A 25,261-nucleotide genomic window follows, 5' to 3' on the forward strand; every position below is an offset into this window, starting at 1 on the left:
CATTGCCTGTTTGCACCGTGGGTCAGAGAGGACTGATATTTCATCTGTGCTGTATGTCGACCATGTATAGCATATTTGACAATAAAGTTGACTTGACTTGACAGCTGACAAGGGTTGAGGTGAGGTTCTTTAATCAAGGGTCTGACAACTGCTAGGTTAAAGGATTTAGGTACACAGCCATTGCTAAAAGAATAATTGTTTTTCAAAGAGGTTTGATTGCTTCTGGTGTTATCTGTTAGGCTGAAGATTTTGATGAGGAAATAAGTGAAATTAGTTCAGTCTCTCTAAGGGGTGTAAAACAAATTTTTGCTGTGATGTAGTTATACTGTTCTCTCCAGCAGCCGGTTTCACTAAAGTAGTTTAGACTGGTCTATGGGTTAAGATTGGTCTTAAGTTTCTTTATAGACCAGTCTAATGCAAGTAAGACAGTTTCACAAAAGTTAAGACTTATTTTTTAAGTCTAATTTTAGACTTAAAGAATAAGACACCCTCCCCCCCAGTCTAACATAGGTCTAAGGGCTATATCACCATGGTAATAAAACAGAAATAACAGACAAAATAGCAACAAGGGAGAAATGGCACAAAATGTGTGGCTTGCTGTATTGATAGAAAGAGCAGTGAGACGGGAAAGAGTTTTCAGGGACCGGACTAACCCACTGGAGGTTTATAATGATGATGAAATAATTTCTCGGTTTAGATTGACTAGAGAAGCCATCCTTAGGCTGACGGATGAATTGGGAGAAGTGCTAGGGCCTACAACAGCAAGAAGCCACAGCATTCCAGCTCTGCTGCAGGTTTGCACCGCATTAAGATTTTATGCCACAGGCAGCTTTTTAAATACTGTTGGAGACACAGTGGGCCTTAGTAAAGCCTCTGTCTCCCGGGTGGTGTACAGAGTGTCAGGGGCACTCTCAGAAAGGCTTCCCCAATTCCCTACCGAACCCGCTGAGTTATCCCATCTCAAAAGGGGTTTTTACAACATCTCAAGGTTCCCCAACGTTGTGGGAGCCATTGATGGGACACATGTGAAAGTACAGGCGCCATCTGTCAATGAACATTTGTTCGTTAACAGAAAAGGCTACCACAGTCTCAACATTCAGGCTGTGTGTGACCACAATTTAAAGTTTTTAAATTGTGTGGCCCGCTGGTCAGGATCGGTTCATGACTCGAGGATCCTCCAAAATTCTCAACTGTGCGAGGCATTTGAGGACGGCATCATTGATGGCATCTTGTTGGGCAATTCTGGGTACCCTCTGAAGCCATGGCTCCTGACTCCCTTCTTGAACCCCACCACCCCTGCACAGAGGAAATACAATGCAGCACACTGCTCAACAAGAAACACAATTGAGAGGGCCTTTGGAGTCCTGAAACAGAGGTTCCACTGTCTGCATGGAGAGCTGAGGATGATCCCTGAGAGAGTGTGCAACATTGTGTGTGCAACTGTTGTTCTGCACAACATGGCAAGGTAAGCCTGCCTGTCCAAAATAAATAAAGACCTTTATGATATGGTTTAAGGACATATGTCATTTACTGACACATGATACTTATACGCATCTTTCCTTTTCAAATTGTAATTCATAAGGGACCTTCAGCTACCTGACCCAGAAGAAGAGGAGGGAGTTGTCCATCACAATGTAGAAGACAGAGAGGATGAAGAGGACCAACAAGGACCTGGTTGATTTGTATGTCAAATGTATGTGGAGAGAATCTTCAATGCACAAGACTGACCCATCTACTAAAAGAAACTAAAGACCACTTGAAACACGTCATTATTACTATAGTGTTGTTCTTGTTATTATTATTATTACTGTTATTGTATGCTCTTATATTTTTACTGAAGTTAAATTTAAAAACATATTCAAGTCATAAGTGCCATGAGTGTCAATAACTAAGAGTAACTTTTAAATGTTAAGGCAGTGAAGTACAGTGCACGTGTTCAATACATAAATTTAGGTTATTATAACCTAATTATAAAGTATGAAATAAAGAAGAAAAAGTGTAATGACAGCTCATTCATTTTATTACATTTAGTTGTATTGTTTATAGCAATTAATTTACATAAATAATTAAGTCATCACCCATTCCTCTCTCTCTCTCACACACACACGCATGCACACACGTGCACTACTGCTTTACTCCTCCATCTGTCTCTTCAATTTAAGCTGGAGTCTGTTTTTGGAGCTGTAGGACTTCAGTCTCCAAAAGGAGTTTTTTCTCTTCCAAATTTAGATTGGTATACTGCTTCTCAAGCACCATGGCCATGGTGGGGGTTCTAGTGGTGATGGTGGGAGCAGCTGTCACAGTCTGGGAGTCCTCAGGCACCAAGGTAACTTAAAAAAAAAAAAACAGACCAAGCAAGGTGTTCGTTAGATACTGTAGCTTAGCACAGTGCTGTGGGAGCATACAGCTGCGGGAGCATATAGGTACGCTCACCTACTGTTTATGCTGAAATGACGATAAAACCCACTTGACTTAACGACGTTTATAAATAAAACAATTTAATTACCTGTAATTTCCTCCTTGTCAGCAGGCTCTTCTTTGGGTACTGCTAGTATAACATCCACACAGGCACTGGGTGATGAGAACTGGGAAGGTGAAGGAGCATCCTCAGTTTCTCCGTTGCTAGGGGAGTTGTTGCTGGGTCTGGTAACTCTGCTCTCCTTTCCCCCTTTCACTCCCCAAAATAACGGCGACTCGCCTCTGTAGATCTCTATCACCATTTCGGTGGTGACTTTTAGTTTCTTCGCTTTCCCTCCTCCCATTGGGGGTCCCGTTTTCTGCTTGTATATTTCCTTTTTTGCCTCTTGCACCATATTTTTAAACCTCTTTAGCACAGCTGACACGTCTCGTACCGCAGTGGGGTTAACGCTGTTCACCGCATCGGTGATTTTTTTCCACACCTCATGTTTCTTTTTGTTGGTGCACTCCTCATTGAATTTCCCCAACAAAACCCCTTTGTAAAAATTAAATTCTTCAAGAATGGCTAAATTCTCTGAGTGCATGAACGGCACTGACCGGTTGCTGCCCGCCATTTTTTTTTGTTTTGAAGAGAGTCTTAAATTACCAACAATCCTTTGCGGCATAGTACGACTTAAGATAGTCAGAGTCTTAACTGCTTTGTGCAACAGTTTTTGTTAGACATCTATGCTAAGTCCGGCTATACCCTCTGTCTAAGTTAGAGTCATAGTCTATCTTAGTGAAACCGGCTGCTGGGGTACTTATCAAATTGTCTAGTTTTAAATTAATAGTTTGATATTTTTGCCTCATATTTCCAATTTTGCCATCGAAAAAACTTCAAGTCATCAACACTACATATTGAAGGTATGTTTCTGTGGTACGTTTGTGTTTTTCTTACTAAAATATTCCATAATTTAAGATTATTTTTATCATCTTCTATTACGGTGGAGAAAATTGTTGATCAAGCAGCATTAAAAGCTTGTCCATGTAGTTCCAGAGGCTCTCGTTCCACGCTAATTGGAATACTATCAATTTTGTTTGATGCCATTTTCTAATTTTATGTTTGAAGGCGCATGTGTGATTGTTATACCAGGGTGCTATTTTTTTTTCTCCTGAATTATTTTCTTTTAAGTTGAGCTACATTATCTAAAGTAAAGCAGAATGTTGACTCTCAGCATTCAGTTAGCTGATCAAGTTCTGTGGGGTCTGACTGTGAGCCAAAGTTGATAACTTTGAAGACTACTGATAAAACTTTATGCAGTCATTGACGTGAATGTACTTTTGATGCAATGGTGTGCAAGGTACACATAGTATTGCTAAGACATTTCAAAAGAGAGGAGATAATGATCTGAGGGAGCTTCAGACTGTGGAAGTGACGATATTTCCTATGTTTAATATAAATACAAGTATTAGATTGAGAGTGTGACCACTAGGAATCATACAAAAACCTGAACAAAAATAGGGTTAGGTCCTATGACATCCTGATTAACCCCTACTGAATCTAGAATGGACACGAATGCTGTTCTCAGAGTCTTCCAGGTGATCAAAACAAATAATGTCTAACAATTAATTCGTTGTCTAAAGAAATCCGCAAATTCATAAAGAACTTCAGAATATAGACCACGGGTCTGTAAATAATAATTAGCTGAATCAACTGCATAGACTTTTTTTGGCTACATATGTTAGAATAAAGAACTTCAAACAGACTGAATTTTTGTTCAGGTTTTTGTACAACACCTAGATTATGATTATAAATAACCGATGCCGCCTCCTCTACCAGTGAGACGAGGCGGATGCATATAGTTGGACGAGCTTCATTTCACTGCTCCATAGTCATTTGGTTTGATCCACGTTTCTATTAAACATAGTAATGTTAAACTCCTGATCAGTAATAATTCCATTAACAATTAGTCTGATGCTGCAGTACTACACTGATGAGAATTGCAGTTTAATCGTTACTTGTATAGTGGTAATTAACAATTACTTAAGGTCAAAAGAAAACATTAATAATCTTGTTTTAAACACCACTATAAAGGTACATATTTTAAAACAGTCATGGAACATGAACAATAAATTTCAAATTACAGGTCATTTTCAGCCAAAACAGTCATAACAACAACAACAACAACCATATTTAATGTGACTACTTTAAATCATGCAATGTCTCCGAGTTAGGTGGTCTTAAATGTAACTTGTAGGTCTTAAATGTAACTGAATAAGTAAACATCTTTCCACACAATGATCAGTGATGCAGCTTCTCTCCTGTGTGAATGCGCTCGTGTTGTTGGAGAGTACTCTGACGAGTAAAACTCTTCCCACACTGTGAGCAGTGATACGGCTTCTCTCCTGTGTGAATGCGCTGGTGTCGTCGGAGAGCACTCTGTTCAGTAAAACTCTTCCCACACTGTGAACAGTGAGACGGCTTCTCTCCTGTGTGAATGCGCTGGTGTTGTTGGAGATAACTCTGCCGAGTAAAACTCTTCCCACACTGTGAGCAGTGATACGGCTTCTCTCCTGTATGAATGCGCTGGTGTTGTCGGAGAGCACTCCGTTCAGTAAAACTCTTCCCACACTGTGAGCAGTGATACGGCTTCTCTCCTGTGTGAATGCGCTGGTGTTGTTGGAGATAACTCTGCCGAGTAAAACTCTTCCCACATTGTGAGCAGTGATACGGCTTCTCTCCTGTGTGAATGCGCTGGTGTCGTCGGAGAGCACTCCGTTCAGTAAAACTCTTCCCACACTGTGAGCAGTCATACGGTTTCTCTCCTGTGTGAATATACTGGTGTGTTTGGAGAGCACTCTGCTGAGTAAAACTCTTCCCACACTGTGAGCAGTTATACGGCTTCTCTCCTGTGTGAATGCGCTGGTGTGTTTGGAGAGCACTCTGCTGAGTAAAACTCTTCCCACACTGTGAGCAGTGATACGGCTTCTCTCCTGTGTGAATGTGCTGGTGTGTTTGGAGAGCACTCTGCTGAGTAAAACTCTTCCCACACTGTGAGCAGTGATACGGCTTCTCTCCTGTGTGAATGCGCTGGTGTCGTTGGAGAGCACTCTGCTGAGTAAAACTCTTCCCACACTGTGAGCAATGATACGGCTTCTCTCCTGTGTGAATGCGTTGGTGTCGTTGGAGATTACTCTGTCCAGTAAAACTCTTCCCACACTGTGAGCAATGATACGGCTTCTCTCCTGTGTGAATGCGTTGGTGTCGTTGGAGAGCATTCTGTCCAGTAAAACTCTTCCCACACTGTGAGCAGTGATGTGGCTTTCCTCCTGTGTGAACGCGCTGGTGCGTCTTGAATGCATTCTGATGACCAAAACTCTTTCCACAGTCTGAGCAGTGGTGAATTTCCTTCTGTATAGCATTATGAGAAGTGTCAGAACTGAGAGTATTAGTTGATGTTGGCTGACATCTGGAGGGGATCTGAAGCTCATATTTAATCTCTCCTGATTCCCGTAGTCCCACATACTCTTTATAGTGGCATCTCTGGATGTGTTTGCCGAGGTAAATTTGAGATGTATAGGAACGAGGACATGTGGAGCAGGAAAAGACTTGCAGCAGTGCATTCTTTACTTCAGTGTTCTTTACTTCTGGAGAAACAAAAGGACAAAAATAGCAGAAATTGAACATGAAATGCAACAAGATTATAAACTGTAACAACACTAACCCAATGTAAGGGAGCATTTTTACTGAACCTCAAACATTCAAGATTCTACATGAATAAACACAGACAGAAAAAAAAAAGTTTGAGGACTGTGGCAGCGGGGGCGTGGCCAAGCATTGGTCTGAGAATGGAGGGTGGAGTTAGGGAAGGTAAGTGGTGGAATCATTGCACCTGATGGGAATTAACCTGATGGGAACAATTTGTCACCCAACATCCGGAAGGAACAGTGGAGTGGGTCCAGTGCCATCGCTTGGCGCCGCTGGATCAGGCCATCAAGCTAGCGGAGGACCATTTGGTGGCCGTTCAGATGGCAGGACAGCATGTCTCCCCTTCTTCCCTCTGTTCCTTGTCCTCGCCCCATTCCCCCACTGTGGAGATGGGGTCTGGCTCCACCCCAGCCAGCCCGCCGCACCCAGGGTGCCCTACTGTTTCCTATTTCCTTGTCTGCATCTTCCCCCCTCAGGTGAGTGAGCTCCGGAACACCGGTGCAGAGAGAGAGCCTGGGCCGGTATGCTGGTGCTGCGGGGAACCGGGGCACCTCCAGCATCAGTGCTCGGCGATGGAGGTGGGCGCGGTGGTCCAGATCCCCAACGCGCCAGGGACCGCCCTCAATCGGGCCGGAGCGTATCGCATACCGGTGAGTATCCAAGGGGATACATATCAGGCTTTGGTGGACTACGACTGTAATCAGACCTAAATCCACCAAAGCCTGGTGCAAGACGAGGCACTGGGAAGAGCACAATTGGTGAAGATGTTGTGTGTGCACGGGGATGTTCACAACTACCCTTTAGTGTCAGTCCACATTCTATTTCGAGGGGAAAAATTTAGAGGAAAGGCGGCAGTTAATCCTCGCCTTACCCACTTGATAATTTTGGGGACTGATTGGCCGGGATTTCGGGAATTAATGACGCATTTAGTGAAGAGTGGGGCCTGCCATAGTTCAGTGGGGGGAGGTCCCGGTGTGGCATTGGCAGGAGCAGCTGTCACAGAGCCATCTACGTCATCACCGCATCAGAGTGAGGAGCAGCATGTTCCTCCTCCCTCTCTCGGGGATTCCCTCGCAGATTTCCCGTGAGAGCAGTCGCGAGACGAGACTCTGCGGCATGCATTTGACCAAGTGAGAGTAATCGATGGTCAAACTCTCCAGCCAAACGCCACACCATCCTTCCCCTATTTTTCCGTTATTAAGGAGAGATTATACTGAGTGACGCAGGACACTCAGACTAAGGAACAAATAACACAGCTGTTAATCCCAAAGAGCCGCTGGGAATTTATATCCCATGGCCGGACACTTGGGGCAGGATAAGACACTAGCCCGAATAATGGCCCGGTTCTACTGGCCAGGGATTCGCGGCGATGTCCGTAGGTGGTGTATGGCGTGCCGTGAATGCCAGTTAGTAAATCCCGCGGCCATTCCAAAAGTGCTTTTGCATCCTCTGCCATTAATCAAGACCCCGTTCGAAAGAATTGGGATGGATCTCGTCGGGCCATTAGATTGGGCAACACGAGGATATCGCTTGATTTTAGTTCTGGTGGACTATGCAAAGCGATATCTGGAAGCAGTGACTCTTCACAATATCTCAGCACGTAGTATTGCAGAAGCACTCTTCTGCATCACCTCCCGAGTTGGAATCCCCAAAGAGATTCTGACTGATCAAGGCACTACATTTGTCACGCACACGGCGCGAACTGTATGGGTTACTGGGAATTAAGCCTATCCGCACCAGTGTTTATCATCCACAAATGGATGGCTCAGTCGAACGGTTTAATCGCACAGTCAAAAACGTGATTTGAAAATTTGTGAGCAAAGACGCACGCAAATGGGATAAATGGCTCGAGCCCCTGTTATTCGCAGTGTGAGAGGTCCCGCAAGCCTCCATGGGGTTCTCCCCGTTCAAATTATTATCCGGGCGTAAGCCACGTGGCATTCTGGATGTGCTACGGGAAAATTGGGAGGAGGGACCTTCGACCAATAAAAATGAAATTCAATATGTTATCGACCTGCGCGCCAAACTCCACACCCTCACGCACCTAACCCAGGAGAATTTGCGGCAGGCCCAAGAATGTCAAGTCTGTCTGTACGAAAGGGGCACGCGCCTTAGGGAATTCACACTGGGAGATAAAAGTACTCGTGTTGCTGCCCACATTGAGCTCCAAATTGATCGCCAGGTGGCAAGGACCCTTTGAGGTCACACGGCGAGTCGGGGACGTCGACTATGAGGTGAGGTGAACGGACAGGGGTGGGGCGTTACAGATATACCACCTCAATCTACTAAAACTTTGGAACGAGGAGGTCCCAATGGTGTTGGTGGTTCCAGAGAAGGCGGAGCTGGGGCCGGAGGTTCAAAAAAAATTGACATCACCCACTGCTCCGGTTCCCTGTGGAGACCACCTCTCCCTGACCCAGCTCACGGAGGTCGCCCAGTTGCAAGCAGTTCTGACATGTTCTTGCCGCTGCCCGGTCGCACCCGCCTCACAGAACACCACATTGAGACGCCCCCGGGGGTAGTAGTGCGCAGCCACCCTTACAGACTGCCCGCACACACACAAAAAAAAGGTGGTTCGGGAAGAACTCGAGGCCATGCTCGAAATGGGTATCGTCGAGGAGTCCCACAGCGACTGGAGCAGCCCGGTGGTCTTGGTTCCCAAGGCCGATGGGTCGGTCCGGTTCTGTGTGGACTATAGAAAAGTCAACGCGGTGTCTAAATTTGACGCGTACCTAATGCCTCGTACTGACAAGTTGCTCAATCGACTAGGCACGGCTCGTTTTTATTCAACACTGGATTTGACAAAGGGATATTGGCAGATCCCCTTGACTCCGCTATTCTAAGAGAAAAAAGCCCTTTCCACATCGTTTGGCTTACACCAGTTCATCACACTTCCTTTTGGGCTGTTTGGGGCGCTCGCTACATTCCAGCAGCTCATGGATAGGGTCCTCCGCCCCCCCCGCCACCTACGCGGCCGCCTACTTGGACGACATTATTATTTACAGTAATGACTGGCCGTGGCACCTGGAACACCTCAGGGCCGTCCTTAGGTCGCTGAGGCGAGTGGGTCTCACAGCCAACCTGAATAAGTGTGCGATTGGGCGGGTGGAAGTACGGTATCTGGGTTTCCACTTGGGCAATGGGCAGGTGCGTCCCCAAATTAATAAGACAGCAGCGATTGCAGCCTGCCTGAGGCCCAAGACCAAAAACGGGGTGAAGCAGTTCCTGGGGCTGGCTATTATCGTAGGTTTATACCTAATTATTCAGACGTCACCAGCCCGCTGACTGATCTCACTAAAAAGAGAGCACCAGATCTGGTCCAGTGGACGGAGCAATGCCAGCGGGCTTTCTCTGAGGTAAAGGCTGCACTGTGTGGGGGGCCACTGTTACACACCCCTGACTTTTCTCTCCCCTTTGTTTTACAGACAGACGCATCGGACAGAGGGCTGGGGGCTGTTCTGTCCCAGGAGGTGGAGGACCGTCCACTGCTGTACATCAGCCAGAAGCTGTCGGTGCCTGAGGGCAGGTACAGAACAATCGAAAAGGAGTGCCTTGCCATCAGTTGGGCGGTCCTTCCCCTCCGCTACTACCTGCTGGGGCACCCTTTCACCCTCTGGTCGGACTACGCGCCCCTGCAGTGGCTCCACTGCATGAAGGATGCCAACGCGCGGATCACCTGTTGGTATCTGGCACTCCAGCCGTTTAAGTTCGAGGTGGTCCACAGGCCGGGGGCGCAGATGGTCGCGGCGTATTTCCTTTCCAGTCTGGTGGGGGGGGGGGGGGGGGGGGAGTCGGGTACAGGCTGGACGGCTCCCAGGCCTGAGTCGGGCGGTGGGGGTATGTGGCAGCGGGGGCGTGGCCAAGCATCGGTCTGTGAATGGAGGGCTGAGTCATGGAAGGTCAGTGGTGGAATCATTGCACCTGATGGGAATTAACCTGTTTGTGTCTTCCCCATTGACTGCGCCCTTTAAAAGGAGAGAGCAGAGAAAGGGAGCTCTCTCCCCAACCAGAACACTTGTGTGCGTGCGTGCGTGGCTGGGAGAGTGTGGAAAGCTGAAAAGCTAAGAATACGTTTTTGTGAACTCAGTTCTAGTCTGCTGTGCTTCTGTGCTCCACCCACCTGGTCAGATGCAACAAGGACCAATATATAGCAGCCTCTAACTAGGAATACTAGTAGATTCAATAAGGGTGATGGAACAGCAGCTATACACAGCACTGGCTACAGCCCCGTGGGTCTGAGCAACCAAGGGGGAGTTGTTGGTTTCTGTTTGATTGAATGTCAAGTCTAGGTAATGGCATGCCTAGCTTTATTTACATCGCCTCCAGGATTGAAAAGGAAACTCAGCCCTAGCATTCAAGGTTATGAAAGATACAACAATGGGCCTTATTTATCAAGCTGGATATGAATAGATTTATTTGCAAATAGTTTCTAGTAGCATTTACAACAGCAAATCTGTATATTTTATATGAATTTTAAATATGGTTGTCAAGTTTAAAACACTTATTAATTTCAGTTACAAACAAATTTAATAAAATTACATTTTATGGGATTTTGTGAAACCCAGTGGATTCATATTAATTCAATTGATGAAAGCAAGCCAACATCAAGAAATTAAGACATATAAGAATAGTCATTCAATTTAAAAATAAATGTCAGCATATAAAAAAGGGACACACTGCAATGGTTCAGATGGCATTCAAGTAGGTCTGCAGCAATATAGCAATTTCCTTAATGCAGTGTTTGAAGAATGTCATGGTGTGGTTTGTAGTCATAAAACAAACCAAATATCCATGTGTTTAATTGTTCATTCATTGGATGCTACTTGTCCCTTAACATGCTGAAGTTCTTCAGTTGCAAGAGTTTAAAGCATATACACAGAGCCATGGCCTCACTTTTGTTTATAAATGCCTTGAGACTTCAAGAATGGCACAGGAATAGTTTTAAGTGCTAGGAATAAATCTAATATAGTAATTTTTACAATTAAAGTGATTCATATAGGTAGCGGTCCGAGTGAATGACCTTGACGTCCGTAATGTCACAACAGGAAGTCTATCGGTCTCATCACCATTTCCACTAAACTAAAACACAGAGCTGACTTCAACTCCGATCCTCCATTTTGAGCTAATTTATCATCATGCTACATAGATGTGCTTTTGGCCGGTGCAGCAACATGACAGAAGGTGGATTTATGTTGCATTCATGGCCCAAGAATGTTCAAACTGCAAAGATTTGGACGCGTTTTGCGAGAACTTCACGGACACATTGGGCGGTTATGAAGTGGTCTCTCCTGTGCTCTGCACATTTTACTGAAGACTCGTATGAGACCTCTGATCTGTTGAGAAGCGTTGGCTATAAGTCCGTATTGAAAGAGGGTGCAGTCCCAACAATTAAAGAAAACTAAAACAAGAAAAGCAAAAATATTTATTTTATTTTTTTTAAAAGTGAGTTCAGTTGCACCAGTCCTAGTGTAGCGTGAGATGAGGGTTGTTGCTAAAACCCGGGACGGAACAGGACGGGACATATCACTCGGGCAGTGACCTCCCCGTGGTTGTTGCTAAAACCGGTGACATCCCGTTCCGTCCCGGGTTTTAGTAATCGCCTGAGCCCAGCAGTAATGGCGGAGTACTCAGTAATGGAGAGAATGGAGAAAGAGTGGCACAGTCGTCTTATTTCTAAACTGGATATTGCTGTCATCTCGACCTTACGTGGAAGAAGTGAATGAACAGAGAATTGAACGAACAACTGAGTCAGATTGTTTCAAAACGATTGGCATTCAAGAAGCGAGAACATAGACGGGTAAGCGCCGACTCTCATTTGGATAAAAAAAACAACAAAAAAAACACGTTGTTTACCTGCATTTAGATTAATCCATGTAATTTGTATTGTGTGCATAAGTTACAAGTACAAGATTATTTAATTTGCTTCAGAATGTGATTGTCTCAGTTCATCTGATTATTTAATTAGCCTTTTACTTTTTATCAGTGAAAATGCATGCATGTACATGTATGTTGCATAAGTTATAACACCCATCCTGTTTTAATGAGAGTCAACCCACAATGAATGAAGTCAAATCAGTCTTAGTTGAGCAAGTCAGTAACGGTATTTCTTACTTTCACCATAAAATTTTATTTATATGACTTTGGTCTACAGCTGTAAAAGGCCTCGGCCTTAAAACCGGTTCCTGCTGTGACGTCACGCACTCAGGGCTGGCTGGCTCAGCGGGGCAGCTCAAATGCCAACTGTGCAGTTGATTTTAACTCTCAAAAATATATATTTTTTATTCCCATTTATGCAGCACACAAGAGTCAAGGATGGAGATATTATCCACTCAGAAACTTATTTAAAAATAAAGGTTCTGCATATCTGCTTTAAGGAGTTAAAAATAAACATAATTAAAAAGATTTCTTCTCCATAGCATGACTTGTGGAATTATTGAATTCCATAAAAATAGTAAAAATGTTTTTGCTTGTTAATATAACCATCATCACATATACTGCTGAAATAAAGCAAATGTGTTCCAGTTGACTTGTACAATGGTTGATGGTTTTGACTGACATCTGCATTAGCCATTTAACAACTTTGCTTGGTTGAGACACGCTGCATGTGTGTGTTCAACTAACTTCTCTCCAGCCAGCTGGCTGTATTGCACTGAAGGTATTACAATGCGTGTCCCCCTCATGGTTTCTCCCTAATTTAGTCATGGCCAATTCCCACCCATCAGACTGCTCTCCAATATCACACAACAGCTACCAACCAGGGAGGGCTATCACGTGCTTCCTCCGAGACAAGTAACATCAGTTGGCCGCATCTTTTATGATACAGCTTTTATTATCTTTCATGCAATGTCAGGGGGTGGCAAAGCACACTCAGAGGAAAGCCCAATCCACTCATGTCCTGTTAATGTGCTGTAGAGGAAAATATAATTTTTAGAGAATTGGTCATTTTAGAGAGCAGTGATCTTTAGAAAGGTAAGCTTCAGAGACATTGTCTCTCATGTTCATTTAAGATAAAGAATGTTTTTGTGGCATTATTCTATTCTGCAAGGTTATCTGAAGCATGTGTATATACAAGATAGCAGAAAATATGCCCCTGACTGTGAAAGGGGATAAAAAAGGGAACATCTGATGTGTCAGTCATGTTAAGCTGTATAAAGAGTGCACATGATATCAAGAGGGCGATTCTCTGGGTGAAATGCTTTGTGATTTTCATTGTGGAGAAGCCAGCTCTCGCAAGAGTATAATAAACTCATATTTCTGTCTGCTTTTTCATAACAGTCTCGAGGTGTTGAATTATTATGCTTTTCCACTGCAGTTCTCACAAACACCCGTGACTGGCTAGTGTAATTGACCGAGCAGGGAAGAGAGAGCATGCAAGCTCTCCCTCCCAGAGAGCCCAGACAATTCTGCTCTCTTAAGCGCCCAACCTCAGTTGACTGTGGCATCATCAAGATTCGAAAGTGGCAATATCTGGATGACGGGGAGGATAATGGGGACAACACTTTCCTGCTGTGCCACTCGGGATCCACAGGGCATGCATTTTACGCTACTTCTGGTTAAATTGTGCATGATGAATAAAACTGCAACAGTATTTTGTGGTTTACTATACAGTCAGTTTCGCAATAACAAGATATGCAGTGGGCTGACTTCACAATTCACAAAGGAAGCCGACAGACTTCACCCTATCTGGTTGATCAATGCCACCTGATAGAGAAGACCTACCTGGTTGGTGGATCAGGCCAAAATGAGTTCTCTGGGAGTGTGCTCTGGTTATTGTAGACTGCACTGTACAACAGCTTTCATCCCAGAAATACTGTTCGACTCAGAAATGTGTCACTAGATGATACAGAAAATAACCTCTATAACCTCTTAGACAAAAGTAACACCTTGCTGTCTGGTCGTTCCTGGAGGTGCAGGACTGAGTTCTTTGGTGTACTCCTCTTCATACCACACCAAGAGCTCATGTCCTGGGTTAATGGGTCGACAGCAACGATACAGAATTCCTCCTCGATACTGAAATGCCACAAGATTCTGTTCTTCTTCATTACGGGCACAATTCACATACCTAAAAGAGTGAGGCAACATTCCAGAAAAGGTAAAAATCAGATCACAGTCACAGACTTGGAGAAAGCAAGGCAGAGATATCAGTAACATGAAGACAAAGTTCTTCCAACAAATGAGGAGCTGTTAAATCAAAATCACTAAAACGACCCAACAACTGGTGCATTCCTCACCTCATCCAATTCACATCCATCTCTCTTTTGGCATCAATGTATTGTTCACACTGCATGCTCCTGTATACCTGTAGAAAAATACCACATTTACATTTTTCTTCACTAAATCAATCTATTGCTTTAAAAGGGGTATACAGAAACAAGAACAATGGCTCATGCCAATATTATATTAAGCCTCATGAAGGCTGAAGTAAAAGGTTCTCGACTGTATCTTAAGATTCACAAAACAGCTGACAAGCTCCAAGATGAATTTAGTAACTGTAGAAAAATGCAGGCAAAGCTTTATCAGAATTTAGGCAAAGGAAAGGTTCATCATGAAAGGCTTTATGTCCGACATGGCAAAGCTGTGCTGTGAATCAGACCCCTCTGATAAATATCCATCCCTTGTTTTTTGGTCTCTAAACACAAAGTTACAAAAATGCGCAACTTTAAAGTCAGTTCTGTCACTAAATGGGTTTTATATAAAATATTTTGGATTTGTACAAGTAATATTTATTTGCCATAAGTGTTTGGGAGCTAATGTTGGTTTAGCTCAGTGTAGCAGTGTTCACTTTTAATTTAAAATTTTTAAATTTACTTTTAGTCTTAGTTGTGGACTGAAAATTGCAGTTACATTTTAATCTTTTTTTCATTAAGATTTAATTAGTGGCACTCAATTTTAATTTTAGTCTAATTCTAGTTTAGTCATAATTTTCTCAGATAGTTGCATGGTATTTGTAAAATGTGCCCTGTAGTTTTAAAGGAGAACTGAAGGCAAATTTATCATCAAAATTATATTTCTCATTTTATAAAATGTAGGAATGCATTTCTGACAGCTATTTTGTCACTGCTATAGCAAGTTATGAGTGTTTGAAACATGCTATGTAATATCTCAGTCCATATGTCAAAACAATGGCCGTAAACGAGATTCGCAGAGACCTGTGCGAGATTTCATAGGACGGAAGTAAAACGTACAGCGGAAATCAAAGTGACCAACATCTGCCAATTATGTCAAAAGACATGCGCGCCCTCCTTCAAATGCTGACATAATCAAGCCAGAAGTTTTCCCTGTGTCTGAAATCGCTCCATACTCACTATACAGGGCACTATACAGTGGGGATGCCATTTTGTAGTGCTGTCCGAAACCTTAGTGAGGATTATGTGGGAAATACACTCAGTATAATATGTATTTATCACAAAAATACATGCATGTATTTATTATTTTGAAAACCCACCAGCCGCCTGATCTGGCAGGTTTTAATTTCCATTAAAATTCATTTCCGTCTTCACGCTTGGCAGAGTGTAGGAGGAAATGTGAAGTCCATAAGACAAAGGCAGCAGGCACCTCATTAGCCATTACTGAACATTTGTGCCCAACATGTGGTCAATACTTTTGTGCTCTAATTGGCCTTAGTCATCTTCGGACACAGAACCTAATCAAGTACTCCGATGTTATGGTCATCTTCACATTGGGGACGGACGACCATCAATTGTGTGACAGTAATGACGTAAATACCAGCACAACGGACTAGTCCTTATCCTGTCGTCTTTCCAACTCTTCTCAGTTGGTTCAAAGTCGTATGGAATAATCTCCATGTCACGTATGCGAGGGAGGTGGATGTATGTGCAGAAGTATACAGTTTAATAAAGTGCAGAATATATATATATATATATATATATATATATATATATATATATATATATCAATCACAACATGTGGTTGATACGTTCATGCTCGAATTGGCCTCATCAGTCATCTTTGGACAGTCATCTTAATCACCACTACTCCCAGGTCCACTCTGGCCCGGAGTGGTAGTACCTGTGAGGGCCCCAACTATGGGTTAAATAATAACCAATGGAATGCGTGGGGATGTAGAAATACTTGGGATGGTGTCCGAGTGCGCGGTAACCCCATGGGGAGTGAAGGACCCCTAGTTCTCGTCAGAACATTCTTCTTGGAGAGGGAAACTCGTAGATAAAACCTGAGGTTCAGTTGGTTGCTGGTTGTCTCAACCCCTGTTGTGCCACTGGAGTCAAACTGACTGTACTAAGAAGTGGGTTTAGTGATGTGCAACACTTTATCCACTCAAAACAAACTCACGCACAGGAATTTTTTGGACTCTTGGAAAATTATATGGACTCACGATTAAGCACTGCGGCGATAGGAGCGCAGTGAAGCATAAAGGCCTAACAAGCTGGGAGTATGTAATTGTTAACCTACACGTAGGCGGCTTGGGATATTGGTCGCTTTGTTGCCAACCCATGGCAATGGGGTGATTCGGCAGCACCTCAAGCGACGTAGCAGCCCTCTTTAGGGATAGCCTGATCACATGCTGGTCAGGAGGGGACCTAGAAAAGGTGGTCCTAAAAAAGCTTGCCTAATTTTAAACCGGTCAGCAACCCATGGCTGGCGGTTGTTCACTGTGCGGGCGAAATACAAGCAATGAACAAACCACTGAGTTAAATCATGGAGAACTACAAAAATGGAATCAATCAAATCTATGGATAGCATGTTGGAATGTACGTACCCTGTTGAACTTACCGGGATCTCATCATCCTGAGCGTCGCACTGCACTTATATGTAGGGAATTGTCTTGATATGGTTTAGACATAGTTGCACTCTCAGAAACAAGATTTTCTGATGATAGCCAAATAGTTGAACCAGAGTCAGGCTATACCATCTTCTACAAAGGCCAGCTGGCTAATTCGTGCCGGGAATCTGGTGTGGGGTTCGCTGTAAGGACACATCTAGTGGCAAATCTTGCGGACCTTCCATATGGTTTCTCCGACTGCATAATGGCTCTGAGGTTGCAAGTCAAGTCAAAACAATTCATGACAGTCGTCAGTGTATACGCACCGACTCTAGTTAGTCCCCAGGATGAAATAAACACCTTTTACGATGATCTGAAAACAGTTCTGAGAAATGTTGATAAGAATGATAAACTTGCACTTCTGGGGGACTTTAATGCCTGTGTTGGACGTGACCATGAACTTTGGAGTAGCATAGGTAGACATGGAATGGGAATGTATAATGCAAATGGGCTACTCTTTTTGCAGCTTTGCCAGGAGTTTGATTTAGTGATAACCAATATTTGGTTTGGGCAGAAAGACAAATATAAAGCTACTTGGAAACGTTCTCAACTACATGATTTAGTTAGTTTTTTTTTTTTTTTCTTTTTTATCAGACATCTAATTTTTGGGTTTGTTTACCTGACATGTTTCGACGTACAACTTCCGTCTTCCTCAGAGTGTCACCGGATGTTAATTGGTGACGCATCTTTTATCAGCTGCTGTTTCTGAAGGCGTGGCCTTCCTGTCTGGTTTGACAGGTCGGTCACGCCTTATACTGTCTGTTCGTCCCCTGCAAGATGTGACTCCAGGTATGGGAGAGCATGTATGCTCCCTCATCCCGGTTGATGGTCCTCGGGCTTCGCTTACGGATCTCTATGGCCTCCCTGATCCAGCGCTGATGTTTGTTATCTTCTGTGCGGATGACTCTGGCATTCCCCCAGTCCATAATGTGGTTTTCCCTTTTACAGTGATCTGTTATAGCTGACTTATAATTTTCCTGTTGTGCCTTTTCTTTTATTGTTCGGGTTTGTCTTGTAGCTGTCTCCTTTTCGCACTCTTTCTTATGTTCATGTTTTCTTGTGTTGAAACTCCTTCCTGTCTCCCCAATATAAGTTTTATTGCATAATTTACATGGAATCTCATATATGGTGTTGCATCTGTTGTCCGGATGTATTCTGTCTTTGTGATGCACCAGGATCTGACGGAGTGTTGTGTGTGGTTTGACAGGTGTGTTAACATTGTGTTTCCTCATTACTCTTTGAATGCGTTCAGTTATTCCCCTGATGTATGGTAATGTAACTACTCCCCTGTGTTCTTGTTTGTTAGTTTGTTTTTTCTCTTTCTTCTGTGTTTTGTTGTTCTTAACCTGTTCCGCCCCTTTGGATATTGCCCATTGTGGATATTGACATGCCTTCAGTGCGTGTTGTATATGTTGTTCCTCCTGTTCTTTGTCCTGTGGATCTGTAATTATTGCTGTGCGTTCATGTAATGTTCTAACTACGGATATTTTGTGCATTATGGGGTGTTCGGAAGTCCAGTTTAAATATTGGTCGGTATGTGTGGGTTTTCTGTGTACTTTTATTTTGATGTCCCCATCTTCTGTGTGTTGTATTTTTAAATCCAAAAATGCTATTGACTGCTCCGTTTCTTCTTCATGTGTGAATTTTATATTGCCGGTATTGTCTATGGTGTTGAGATGGTCGGTGAGTTGTTGAGTGTGTCCCCTCTTTACTTTTTCCAATATGTCGTCCACATACCGTTTCCAGAGTGTTGGTCTGTATTCCGCTGGTATTGTAGTGAGTGCTTTCTGCTCCAGATCCTCCATGAAAAAGCCGCACATGATGGCTGATAGTGGGTCTCCCATGGCAAAACCTTCCTTCTGTCTGTAGATTGTATTCCTGAACTGAAAGTATGTGGATGTGGCGATGAATTGAAGGAGCTGAGTGATGTCTTGTACGGTGAGGTTTGTGCGTTTCCTGAGCGTCCTGTCTGTTTTTAATTTGTCTTGTACTATCTGTATGGTGGCTTCCGTGGGTGTTCTGGTGAAAAGAGATACGACATCATGTGAAATGAAAACTTCATCTTGCTTCATCAGAAACAGCAGCTGATAAAAGATGCGTCACCAATTAACATCCGGTGACACTCTGAGGAAGACGGAAGCTGTACGTCGAAACATGTCAGGTAAACAAACCCAAAAATTAGATGTCTGATAAAAAAGAAAAAAAAAAAAAACTAATTATATTTAATATAAGACATAATGAACATAATCGAAAGAAAAAACTACATGATTGTTCGCAGAAAAGATATATGTGATGTAACATCTACTCGATGTATGCAAGGGGTTGCATGCTGGACAGACCACAGACTCGTGCGTGCCTGTATGGCTATCACAGTCCATAAGATCCAAAGGTGTCATTGTGCAAAGTCACTTAAGCACATCGACATATCCAAACTAAAGATCCCTGGGAAGCTCATAGAATACCAAGAAGCAGTGCGATCAATTAACCTAAACAAGGATGACGTATGTGCGAGTTTTAGCAAACAGCTCTATGATGCCAGTTCTTCAGTGTTAGGATTTGTTAAAAGGAAACAAGAGGACTGGTTCCAAGAAAACATTGGGTTAGCATCAAGGTTACTTGAAGAAAAGAAAGTGGCGTATAACGAGCTTTTGTCTTGTCATGCGCCGGGGCGTGAATGGGATAAGCTTGAGAAGGATTTTAAGGAATGCAAGGCCAAGGTCCAACAAGAGCTGAGAACAGCGAAGGATACATGGTGTAGGGATAAAGCTCACAAAACACAGGCATCTGCTGACAAACGGGACTCGAAGTCTTTGTATCATCAACTGCGTGCAGTCTATGGCCCACAATCAGTGTTTGCACCTCTTCGTGCAAAGACTGGAAATATGCTGCTGCGTAAGCCAGACGAAATCAAGGCGAGATGGAGACAGCACTTCAGTGATGTCTTAAATCGCGAGTCTGTAGTCAATCCTGCTGTCGTTGAGAAACTTGCACAAGCACCTATCATCCACCTGCTTGATGAGACACCCACGAATGATGAAATAATGGCCACTGTAAAGTTGAGGAATTCCAGAAAAGCACCTGGGAATGATGGAATTACCTGCTGAACTACTTCAGCAAGGAGGTGACGTAATCTCTAGTCATTTCACGATGTATGGGCGAGAGGTGCAACTCCACAGCTATGGAGAGATGCCATTCTCATTTCACTTTATAAGAAGGGACCCAAAGATGTATATGTGACAACTATAATGGGATCTCTCTACTGTCAGTTGATGGAAAAGTGTTTGCCAGGGTACTGCTGCATCGGTTGCTGGATCATGCTGCGCCAAACATTCTGCCCGAGTCGCAATGTGGCTTCAGGCCGAATCGAGGAACAACTGACATGATCTTCACACCCGACAGGTAGGTTCAAGAAAAGTGCAGACAGCAACAACTGGATTTGTATCAGTGTTTCATCAACCTCACAAAGGCTTTTGACACTGTGCATAGGCCAATTCTTTGGGGTATTCTTCTTAAGCTTGGGTGTCCAGAGAAGTTCACCGGGTTCATTCAATCTCTTCATGACAATATGAAAGTGTGGGTCTGTGTCAAAAGTGAGCTCTTAGAACCTATCCCAGTCGAATCTGGAGTGAAACAAGGTGATATTCTGGCACCTATGCCATTTGCTATCTTTTTTGCCATTGTAATTATGCAGGCTTTTTCACAAATCGATGCTGGCATACACACTCAATATTGCACAACAGGAAGGCTTTTCAACATCAGTTGATTTGCTGCTGTAACTAAGACGTCTGATTCGTGATCTTTATGCTGACGACTGTGACCTTGTTACCCACAGTGAGAGAGATTTGCAGCTCCTTATGGACTGCTTTTCAACCACCTTTGATGAATTCAGACATGCTATCAGTCTCAAGAAAGCAGTCATCATGCTGCGACCAGCACCAGGCAAGCCATACACCCCGCCATCGATATTCGTCAAGGGTAAACAACTAGAAGTCGTGGACACGTTTGTGTACCTCGGTAGCACATTATCTAGATCCAACACACGTGACGAAGAGATCTCTTATAGACTCTCGAAGGCATGCGATGCATTTGGTAAACTGGAATCAAGGCTCTGGTCACAGTCAGACATCAAAGCAGCAACAAAAGTCAACGTGTATCATGCATGTGTGTTAACAACCATGCTGTACGGCTGTGAGACATGGACAACTTACTGCAGGCATCTACAATGTCTTGAGCATTTTCATCAGCGTTGTCTGCATCATATTCTAAAGATCTCATGGCTCTCTCATATGCCTGATACAAGAGTGCTGCAATTGGCGAATACAACAAGTATTGAGTCCATGGTTATGAAACATCAACTTAGATGGTCTGGTCACTTTGTCCGCCTAGAAGACACTCGCGTGCCTAAGCAGGTTATGTTTCGTGAGTTAGCACAAGGAAAACAACTGGAGTGCAAGCCCCGCAAGCGCTTTAAAGACAGACAAAGACACACTCAAAAAGACACATATCGATGTAGACACCTGGGAAGACCTTGCATCAGATCGGCAGGTGTGGAGAAATCTGATTGGTGTCAAAGATTTCAAGAACAGAGTAGAGTATGCACAATAAAAACATGCAGGCAGATATATGAGAGATGTCACCCCTCTCCCAGAGCGAGGTTCAAAGGAGTCTCTTACATGTGATCAATGTGGCCACATCTGCTTCTCAAAAGCAGGTCTTCTCAGCGACAAACTGAGTCATCGGGAGGCCAATTACCAATAGGACATCCCCGATGATGATACATGCACGATCTGCCATAAACTGTGTCGATCAGCCAGCGGACTCAAGCGCCATCAAAGTCAACATCCGGAAAGGCGAGCTGCTGCAGGAAGATTGACATGTCAGTAATGTGGAAAGAACTGCAAGACTCTTGTAGGTCTCAAAAACCATGGGAAGTATCATCAGCGACAAGAAAATAATCTTTCAGATGTTCCAAAAGTTTACGGATACAAGAAATGGTCTTACTCGGTCACGAGTTGACTTCCACTCTATCTATCTATCTATCTATCTATCTATCTATCTAATATTATATTACATTACATATACATATATATGCACATATGTATATATATATATATATATATATATATATATATATATACACACACACACACACACACACACACACAGTATTGTGATATCACGAGAGGTTGACTGGCTCTCAGCGGGATATTTCAATTAGTGCAAGGACAAAGGTTAGAATAAATAAGGGTTTTTAATGTTATTGTTAGGACTGGGACTGTTTTGGCCTCTAGAGGCCGCTGTTTTTTCCATTTTTTCATGTTTGTTTTTGGCCTCTAGAGGCCGCCACTGTGTTTTTGTGTTTGTCTTCATTGCCTGTTTCCTGCCCCACCCTGTTCTTTAATTAGTGTGTGTATAAATACCCCTCTGTTTGTTCCCTTGTCACGGAGTCTTTTTCCTATGCTATGCCTGTTAGTGCTAGTTCCCTCTGTTCCATGTTTCTTGCCTGTGTCTTTGTGGTTTTTGTACTTTGCTTTCTTTTTGGACCTTTCTGAATTTTGTTTTTTTACAATTTTTGAGATCTTCTGAGCGTTTGCATTTTTGCCTTTTCTTATTTTTGGACTTTGTACTTTTAGATATTTTTTATTTTCCCTTTATCTTCTGAGCTTTTGGATTACTTTTGTTTTTTGCCGTGGATTGTATATTTTGTAAATAAACTTTTTGATACTTTTCTACTTCCGCCTCACGCCTCTGCATTTGAGTCATCCCCCTGGTGGCCTAGTGGGGGTTTGCTGGATTATCACACCAGCGAACCAGGTTCGAATCCCAGCAAAACCCTAACAGTTATGCCAGGAGATTAAACAGAAAAGGCATCTCAAACTCCAATGCTCAAATGAGGATTGATTCCCAAAAGTCAAACTCAGAAAATGTTTCTGGCTTTGGAATAACAAAATTATAGGCAGGTTTATTTCCGTCCAATATCCTTTTCACAGAACAAACAATCTTCTGCCTTACTTTGAGTCCAGTCAACAATCCATGTCGTCTTCAGCCCGGTGGCGATCCAGTAGCTGGCGTTCGTAACACAGGTAAGCATTTCAATGAATACTCCGCCCAGCAGGATCCACTCAGTTAAGAGAGTCCATGAACCTCTCTCCTCTCCTCTCCACATTCACACACAGTTTTGAGCTCTCACAAAGCCCTCTTGCTCATTAGGCCATCATTGGCCACAGGTGTGTTGCCGTGTTGTGTGCTGAGGGGTGAAGTTCCCAACTCTACCACCAGATGGAGTTATAGCTGCTTGTGGTTGGAGCCATCTATGTGGAACGTAGCACCCCTCCAAGACGCAGCCTCTCGGGATGTCACACATCCCCCCCCCCCCTCGGACCAACGTCCTCGTCGGGCTGAAGGTCATGAAGAGGGCATCTCGCCGGGACAGGGCGTCCGCATTGCCATGGTGCCTGCCAGCCCTGTGGACAACAGAGAAGTTAAATGCTTGCAAGCTTAAAAACCATCTGGTAACCCTACTGTTTGTCTCCTTGTTGTTGGCCATCCACTGCAGAGGGGCATGGTCAGAGATCACCGTGAAACGCCGGCCCAGGAGGTAATATCATAGGGATTCCAGGGCCCAGGTAATGGCGAGACACTCCTTTTCAACTGTTGAATAGTTCTTCTCTCTTGGGAGCAGTTTTCTGCTTAGGTATAGAATGGGATGTTCCTCACCTTCATGCACTTGAGCGAGTACAGCCCCCAGCCCCACCTCTGAAGCGTCTGTCTGAACAACAAACTCCCTCTTGAAGTCTGGTGCCACCAGAACCGGACTGGAACAGAGGGCCCGCTTCAGGGTGATGAAGGCTGCCTCCGCCGCGGGATTCCACTTCACCATTCTTGAGTGCCGTTTGGCTGTCAGATCTGTCAGGGGTGCAGCAATGGAGGCAAAATTGGCAATAAAACGCCTGAAGTAGCCGGCTAGGCCCAAAAATGACCTCACCTGCTTCTTTGTGAGGGGTTGCGGCCAGTCCTGTATGGCCCGCAGCTTCGCTTCCTGTGGCTTGACCAGTCCCTGGCCAACGGTGTACCCCAGGTAATTGGTTTCACTGAAGGCCAGCCTGCATTTTTTCGGGTTTGTCGTGAGACCTGCATCTCTGAGGGAATCAAGCACAGCTTGTACACGGGATAAATGACTTTCCCAATCCTGACGTTGAATGACATCATCATCTAAAAACACAGCTGCATACCTCTTGTGGGGAGCAAGGACCTGATCCATTAAGCACTGGAACGTGGCCGGTGCTCCATGCAGACCAAATGGGAGCCATGTGCACTGGTAGAGACCTTCTGGTGTGGCAAAGGCCATCTTCTCCTTTGACGCTGGGGTCAGGGGCACCTGCCAGTAGCCTTTTGTAAGGTCCAGAGTGGTAAGGAAGCGGGCATGTCCTAAGGAGTCTACTAAGTCATCAACACGGGGCATAGGGTATGAATCAAACTCTGAAACCTCATTCAATTTGCAATAATCATTGCAGAATCTCACCGACCCGTCTGGTTTGGGAACCAGGACGATGGGGCTTGCCCAGGCACTTCTGGACTCTTCGATGACTCCCAGCTCTAGCATCTTCCTCACCTCCTCCTGGATAGCTACCTTGCAAGCCTCCAGCACACGATAGGGACGCTGGGTTACCGTTCGGCCAGGGACAGTGCAGATCTCGTGTTGGACCACCTCTGCATGCCCGGGGAGTGAGAAGACGTCTCTGTTGCGGTCCACCAGCTCTAGGGTCATCTGCCGCTGATGTGGGGATAGGCCTGGCCCCACCTGAACCTCCTCTCTGGCGGGTTCTTTGGACTCTGTCAAGGGCAAACAGCTGAACAACGCCTCCCTGGCGTGCCATTTTTTCAAGAGTTTAACGTGATATATCTGCTCAGGTTTCCTTTTATCAGGCTGTCTCACCTTATAATTCACCCCTCCTACCCGCTCGATGACCTCATACGGTCCTTGCCAGGTTGCCAGGAACTTACATTCCACGGTCGGCACCAGGACCAGCACTCTGTCCCCCGGCTTAAACTCTCTCGGCTGGGCAGGTTGGTTGTAGGAGGCCTGCTATTGCCGTTGAGCAGTCTCCATGTGTTCACGCGCTATCGGGTAGATGGCCCTCATTCTCTCCTTCATGGCCCCGACATGCTCGATCAGGGTCCGCTGTCTGCAGGGTTGCTCCTCCCAAGCCTCCTTGGCAATGTCCAGCAGCCCTCTGGGTCTGTAAGAAAGCAAAAGTTCAAAAGGCGAAAAGCCAGTAGAAGATTGGGGTACCTCTCTCACTGCAAACAGCAGGTATGGCAGCAGCTGGTCCCAGTTCCGCCCATCCTCTTCA

The 25,261-nt window shown here is 44.4% G+C and overlaps 1 protein-coding gene across 6 annotated transcripts in view; it reads right to left on the minus strand.

The window, feature by feature from the left end:
* Positions 1–4,368: 4,368 nt before the first annotated feature.
* The window catches only part of LOC132870999 (gastrula zinc finger protein XlCGF26.1-like), a 241,713-nt gene continuing 220,820 nt past the window's right edge, over positions 4,369–25,261 (minus strand). For all 6 annotated transcript variants that reach the window (XM_060905121.1, XM_060905128.1, XM_060905126.1 and 3 more), the window contains 3 exons: positions 14,338–14,405; positions 13,990–14,168; positions 4,369–6,045 (listed from right to left, as the gene is read on the minus strand). In XM_060905121.1, coding sequence (XP_060761104.1) covers positions 4,700–6,045; positions 13,990–14,168; positions 14,338–14,405 — 1,593 coding nt within the window. In that variant the 3' untranslated portion in view covers positions 4,369–4,699. The remainder of the gene's footprint in view (positions 6,046–13,989; positions 14,169–14,337; positions 14,406–25,261) is intronic.

Source organism: Neoarius graeffei, chromosome 22 (genome assembly GCF_027579695.1).
Source record: "Neoarius graeffei isolate fNeoGra1 chromosome 22, fNeoGra1.pri, whole genome shotgun sequence".
NCBI lineage: Eukaryota > Metazoa > Chordata > Actinopteri > Siluriformes > Ariidae > Neoarius > Neoarius graeffei.